This window comes from Notothenia coriiceps, unplaced genomic scaffold (assembly GCF_000735185.1).
Source record: "Notothenia coriiceps isolate Sejong01 unplaced genomic scaffold, NC01 NC01_scaffold00035942, whole genome shotgun sequence".
NCBI lineage: Eukaryota > Metazoa > Chordata > Actinopteri > Perciformes > Nototheniidae > Notothenia > Notothenia coriiceps.
This window is the reverse complement of record NW_011368643.1, coordinates 67565-75147: the sequence shown is the minus strand read 5'-3', so window position 1 is coordinate 75147 and position 7583 is coordinate 67565. Positions and strand designations below refer to the sequence as shown.

Here is a 7583-nt window from a genome sequence, read left to right as displayed (position 1 = left end):
ACCAAGCAAGGAAATGTGACATAACTGATGGAAAATGAATTTCCAGCACTTCTTCAAAGCACATTCTCTAAGATGAATGAATGGGAACTTAAAGGGTCTACATATTATTGCGCCTATTTGTAAGCAAATATTATGGGTCTCAGATATTAAATACGAAATAAAACCCTTTCAAAATACCAAACAGATCATGCATTTTAGACATCCCTCATATTCCCATTCCGCAGGCCCTGTTAGATAAATGCTGGATTTTTGGCGTCCTTTGTAGTTTGGAAAAAAGAAAAGAAAGAGGGAGGGGCAGCCTGCTCAGAATTCTTACCGGGCATGATACCAGGTTAAATTGCGTGGGCCGTGCTCTGACTAAACGTCATCTAGTGCCTTTCCAACCCACATCACAGCAGGATGTATTTCTGCAAACAGTATGGAGCTTCAAATGCTTTGTCTGCTTGCGGCAAGTACAACGGCAGGGACGATGGCAGGTGGGGTCCTACTCAGTCCTGGGCACCGATTTTCGGAGTCGCGATCGCACTCAACGTAGTGATTGGAACGCAAAACTCGACTCGGACTCGCTGAATTTCTCGGCGCACGGATGGACTCTGACTCGGAGGCCCGATGATCCGATGGACTCGGATCATAAAATTCTAATCGAAAAACATGGGAGCGGTGGAGATGAGGAGGTGTCGGCGTTCTGGCGATTTACTCGGAAGGCTTCAGTAGAAGCTGCTGGGAGTGCCAGTCCCCAACTCCGGGGACTTCCGGCCGGGGACTCCGGGTGGCAGTATACGCCGTGAAGTTGTTTGCGGGCTGCCAGTAAACCCATAGCAGAAGAAGAAGAAGTGACGTCAGCGGCTTCATTTGCGTAATCTTCCCTCAGGGAATTTATTCCGGTGTGAACGCGATCGGCTCTTAGTTCCATGGGGGTACTAAGTGCTGGGAACTAAGTGCTGGGAACTAAGTACGGCAAAGTACTTGGTGTGAAAAGCGACGATGATGGCCCAACTTTTGAGAGAGCGAAACGTCACAGATTACCCGTCATGCCTGGCTTCCAGAGTAGAAGAACCCGTATGTGCGCTCACAGAGCATGCACCCCTTAAGCCCCGCCCACGAGCTCCCACTCTCGGCTCAAAATATTCGTTGTGGCCAAACGGCGGTAGGCTACTACACTTCCGTATCAGTCGCTGGGCCCGGAAATACTTTTTCCCATTGACTAATATTGGGAAAGAGACGTCTGTAAATCGTTGGATCATTTTTTTTAAACTAAATAAACTACCCAGTATGAACGTTTACCCATGGATGCACAATAAGGACGGATTATATGATTATATGAATACTTTCGTGACTTTTTGCTCTCTCAAAAGTTGGGCCATTTTGTCTTCATGCACCAATGAGCAACTCTCATAGGAATGAACTAGGCCCCGCCAACCATGCTGTATCCAGTTGTTATTATACAACCATGGGCTTAATCCGTCATTATAAACATGTGTGTTACTGTTTACACTGCTCCGTTGTCCATTGACTTCCGGTAAAAGTTTTTTCAAAATAAGAGTCCCGATCTTATCAAAATAAAAGTGTAAAACGAAAACTTTACTATAAGAAAAATATTGGCATACAAATATAATCACTTCTCTAAAAGGTAACTCATTTTAAATATAGTTAGACATATTAAAGGTAATTTACAATAATAAAAATAATAATAACAATAATATTGTTAATAAGCTTTATATGTGTATAGCACCTTTTATACAAGAATTGTAGCCAAACTCGCTTCACAGCAGTTCAATAGACACATTAGTATAACATGACAGGATAAAAGCAATGTAGAGGAGCTACAGCTACATTTCAACAAATATCCATTAAGATTAATACATGAAGACTTGTGACTCTGACTTGACTTGGACTCTTCTTGGGTGACTCGGACTTGGACTCGTGACTCGAACACAGGTAATGATGACTCGGACTCGACTCGGACACTCCTTGGGTGACTCGACTCCGACTCTCCCTAGGTGACTTAGACTTGGACTCGGACTCGAAAAGTGGGGACTGGAGAGTGAGTTGGACTCGTGAATTGGTGACTTTACTACAACACTGCCACAAGGTGAGTTCCTTTTTTTATTTCCTGCTTTTTTACACATACTCTCTCCAGTATAGTTAGCTCTGAGTGTTAGCGATACTTACTAATGTAAACAAAGACCATATGACTCCCGAAACAGGTCAGGCATTGTTTCTAATAGCAACTTTCTGATAGGGCCGTGGGTCCACATTGCAGATATTACGTCATATCGGACACAAATCTGGATCAGCTCCGTTGTTCCCCCGTTTTTAGAGATTTGGGTACGGAGGAAAAGAGAGAGGGTTTTGTTTTCTGACACTTTGTGAGTTCCCTGACACACACATATTTATGTATTTTGCATGATAGGACCCCTTTAAATAATGTCCCTCTTTTTACAATCCTTTGTGAATGAAGACGAGCTTTACAGTTGAGCAGAGTGAACTCTGTCCAATTATAATACTTGTCCTTGTGATGACATTTTATTAAGTCCAGTGTAGTTTCAAAGGGAACTGTGCTGACAAACTTTATTTTGTCAGAACAAAGAAAGGGTTTCTCTTGGCTAATTACGGTGTGTTTGATAGCGTTATGAAGGCTTAAATAAATGAGGTATGTTTGCTTGCAGGTTGTCTTTCCCTGTGAGTAAGGTGCCTTTCCCTTAGCTCATCAGATTTTCTTAACTTCAGCAGAAACACTGAATAGCTGAAGGCTGTTGCATGGCTCTGGACTTATTTACATGTGCACAATAAACAGCACTGATGGTTCCAATTCACATTGATTAAATGCAATAATCATATGGCAACATAATGACTGCTAGATAATGGGAGCATATACACACATCGAGCAGATCGATGGCGAATTCACTCAGTGAGTCATTTGGCAGGGACAAAGGTTTTTAATTTACCATTCAGATGTATTAAAGGTGTTGATAATAATATTGATTTCTGTGAAAAGTGTGGATCAGATTAAGTGACAATTCTGGATGAGAGATTTCTGCTTCACCTAAACTGATGTCGATCGTAATCATTACTGAGACTTTATGTCTCAAAGAAGTAGTATATGATATAACTAAAAAAAACATCAAAAGAATGAAACTGTTGCAGTAAATAAACAATTAACGCTAATCTGTCAACCAACACAGGGTTTTATGATAAAGGGTATTATATTCTGTGCAGATTATTTGTTCAATTGTGTCTGAACTATTGTTCATGCATGCTTACAATTATTTGACATTTGACAATTCCACAAATAGTTAAATATCTGAAATCACTCTCAGACAAAAGTATATTATGAAATACAGGTATTTATGCTCCGGGTGAATTCATTAATAATCTCGTTTGGATGACCAGTCCAAAATAGGAAACTGCTAAAAGAGACACATATCGTTTCTAACAAGGTGTTATAATTAATTAAAAAATGTATGAAAATGAAAATAGCATGAAAATACAAAGTAACGATTTCATGGTTGGCTCCAAACTCATTAACTCTACTATAGGTCGTTTCAGATGTAATCGTTTTGTAGACTAACCGACTGCATCCCTTCTTCCAGCAGCCAACATAAGAAATACAATTGGAGACAAACAGTCTACTCTTTCATTTTAAGTCTTAAAAAGGAGATTGTATAACTGCAATGCAATCACGGACAATATTCAGATAAAAAGTATCTATCAAACATAACAATTCCCTAAACTCAATCATATGAAAAACCCTTTGAGATAAAGAACTGACGCATTTCTTTACAACATCTCCATCTCTCTCCATTCAGCTCTACTGTAGCCAGCTGGATTTGAGTGAGACCTAATTCAATTAAAACTAGATAAACTGAAACATCACATGTGGAATTGGAGAGAAAATTAAATCACACATACCGTACTGAGTTTTCATATACAGAATATGAGCGCAGAGAGATCCAGCGCGGAGCCTCGTGCGCCTGGAGAGATGCGCGCGTCTTGCACAAATCAACTCGCGCAGGTTGCTAAGGTTCCGCACTCTTAACCTATTGGTATTTCACGTGTCAACAGTGTAATCACTTATCCGTGCAGAGTGGGGCGGTCGACAGGTGGATGTGGCGCGTGCCTCTCTTTTAGATCTGCCTTTAAACCTGACTGAAGAGCTTCTGACGTGCATCCAAGAGTCTGCATATAATCAACGAAAAAACATGCACATACTCTATTTCTACAGGAAATAAAAATAGGTCTAACTTTTTTTATTTCTGCATTGTTTTAAGCTAATTATTCCTAAATTACTTTTTTAACCATGCCGTTTTTTCCTGGTGTAACCTCAGTTCTAATTATGGTCACTGCACCCTTTTAATGCATGCCCGAAAGGTCACACTGCTGTCTGCAGATGCAACAGGGGCTCTAATGTTTGAACTGTCATCCTTCTTTGGTCACCAATATTTGTAAAAGGGGCTGAGGGGCAGACTGATAAGGACGTGACGTGATGTTTGACTGTCTTTGTGAGGCACACAATCAGAGCTGCAGGTCTGCAAAAGGTGTTTCATTTGTGCAAACAGACTTTCAGTTTCTCCTAAACAAGTCAGAACAGAGACAAAACAATCATGGCTCTCTGACCGCGATTAGTGAATTGATTCTGAATCAATAGCCTAGTGTGAAGACACACGGACATGAGGAGATCCTGATTTGGCAATTGCAGTGGATGTTGTATTCAGTGTGTCTTGGGCTTCTCCGCGTTCATTTAAAGCTGCAGGAGTTTTGTTGTGATCAATAGAGGTTAACTCTTCCCACTCTTCCTCCTGCATGCAACCAAGCTCAGCTCGGTCCTCTGTCAGCAAGATGTGTTAAGGCAGAAGAAAGCCAGGACATTTTATGTGGAATAAAGACTAAACAGCATGCAACATAACAAGCACGAAAGAGTTACTCTTCACACTTTCTGATTAAAATGTGCTCTAAGACTTTCAATCCATACTCGATAAATCTAATTGGAAAGGAACCAGAACAGGAAGATACTAAACAGGGCCATTGATTATACCAGGGGGAGAAGAATAGTAGAAATGTGAAGTATAGGACTTATTCTTTCATGACACTAAAACACTAATCCAGCTTTTATGGTTAAGCAAGCAGAAATGTAAAGTGGTGAGTCCCAAGCAACTGATGTAACATTTCTGTTTCCTGTTTTGGATGACTACAGTCTCTGACATTTGTCTGAATTTTTTTTGGGTTTGCTGTGCGCTCACTCGCTAATTAGGACAAAAATATCTCACACAGCGTACATTGTGGTTGTTTTCCTGTCTGTCAGGCTGTGCAAACTCCTCACAGGGTTTGGAAAAGTTTAGGGCATAGGGCTGTATTGCATGGTCTCAAAGTCATATACCTTTACCTAATTTACATAAATTGCAATAAGCAGTGCTGGAAGTCTTTTCAGACCTTTAACTTAAGTAAATGCATTAATGTTAAAAATACTGTTACAGGCCAAATATGATCAAAAGTATGCAGAATGGCCCTTTTGGGAACAGTACTAGTTCTGTTTATGCATTGACGTGTTCATCCTTTTATGTTGCAGCTTGTAAAGGTAGAGCTAATTTCATTACTTTGACATACTAATGAGAAGCTTCTGAATAACCCTCTGGTGATAAATAAATGTAATTTTGTCCTAAAATAATACATCACTATGTATTTGTTTTATATTTTGTATTAATAATATCTAACTTGGAACTTTTCTGATGGTAAATGGACCGTGTTTATATTGATCCAGTCTTCATTACCTTTCAAAGCACTTTACATTCTACAAGTCATCATTAACCTCCAAAGTGCTCTGTAAGTGCTCCAGTAAGCTAACATACTGTACACACACATGCACACAGCGTTGGAGTTCAGTATTTTGCACACGGACACATCAACACCCTGACTGCAGGGACTGGGATCGAACCCACAACCTTACGATTGAAAGACGACCCCACCTCGCAGCCACAGTCATCGACTAACAATTAAAACCTTAAAAGCTGTACGGCACTTGAACGAATGTTTCTTTCTTTCCACCATTTCAAATATTCAAGACTCAAGGTTTTATTGTCATATGCTCAAAGCTACAGTGTAGAAATGGCAATGAAATTATTCTATACACATGTCAATAGAATATTAAATTAAATAATATAAATTAAGACATCTGAGTAGGATTTACAGCAACATCTGATCAGATTATGTGTTTTTTATTATCGATTATCACCGGAAGCTGTGCCAACTTGTTCAAAGAAAAGTCAACAAGCTCGGCTACCATAATTCACATCAAATGTCGTTAAAACTGTATTAAATACGTCAGCTTCTTTAATGAGTTGTTTAATATTGATGAACTTTCTCCTTGGTACTTTTGTCTGAAAAAGTACTAAAGCTTACTAAAGAAACATTGTGAATATAACTGAGGACTGACCTCGGGTTAACAATTATTTTGAGATTTATGGCAACACAAAGCAGCTGACACTCAGAAGTTTGCTCTGATAAATTGCATCGGAAGAATCGTGCTGACACTGACTCACTCATTTACTGTCACCTTCTATGACAGCCATAGACTTAATTGCTGCTCTGGAAAACAAAACCGCATCATTTAAAATCAGCACAGTATGTCGTTAGCTGAGACCAGACATTCAGACAGAGTTTAGCCCCAAGGCCAAATCAAATGCACAGTGTGAGAAAATAAAGCTTCAAACCATTAGCAAAACAGAAGAGATTGTTCTAACGAGTATCGGTGATGTGTTATCTCCTGCAGACAGCTTAACACTGTATAATTCAACCATGACAGCCTGTTGACAGGGGAAACCTGTGAATCCATCTTGTGGTATTTTTGTTGTTGTTTGAATCCCCGTTTGACAAAATGTCCAACCCCCTGCAAGAGACTTTGTTGTTTGAGCAGCTCCTTCAGTGACAGGCTGCTTCACTGAGAGATACCACAGATACTTTCTTCCTGCAGCTGTCAGGCTTGTACAACCAACACGGTCACCGGTAGACCACCACCCACACACCAATACAAAAACACAACCAATACTTCACTACCCTACAATTGCTATAACTTGTCCTTGGGCCAAATATGACCAATGGTGTGTGAGTGTGTGAATGTTTCCCTGAGCAGGTGGCACCTTGTATAGCAGCCTCTGCCTTTGTATGGATGTGAGTGAATAGATGAATGCAGTTCATTGCCATTACTTGTTTGAATGTCTTAAAGGTGACCTTTTATGCAAAATCCTCTTCTTCATGTCTCTTCTACATCAACATGTGTCCCCTCTGTGTAAAGAGATTCTGAAAGTTTCAGGAAAAAAGATTCTCTCTCTTTTTGTCCTGATCCATTTATATAAAAACCTGTCTGAAAATGAGCTGATCAGATGTTGGCCCCTCATGATGTCATAACGATGTTTTGGCTTGTGTAACCATTAGCCAATCACCAACCAAGGTAACCCCCCCCCCACACCTTATCACCTGAATCTCCTCCTAGAGCACCATTGTGTTCTTTTTAACCAAATCTCTCTCTGAGGGGCGTGGGGAGGGGCTCCTTATTTTCATCTAAAGTAACAGACAGAGAATCAGCACTT

General features: G+C 40.2%; 1 protein-coding gene across 1 annotated transcript in view; it reads left to right on the top strand.

Annotated features, from left to right (window-relative positions):
- Positions 1 to 7158: 7158 nt before the first annotated feature.
- Positions 7159 to 7583, top strand: part of got1l1 (glutamic-oxaloacetic transaminase 1 like 1) — a 6326-nt gene continuing 5901 nt past the window's right edge. Inside the window, exon 1 of the mRNA XM_010791852.1 lies at positions 7159 to 7164. Within this exon, the coding sequence (XP_010790154.1) occupies positions 7159 to 7164 (6 nt within the window). The remainder of the gene's footprint in view (positions 7165 to 7583) is intronic.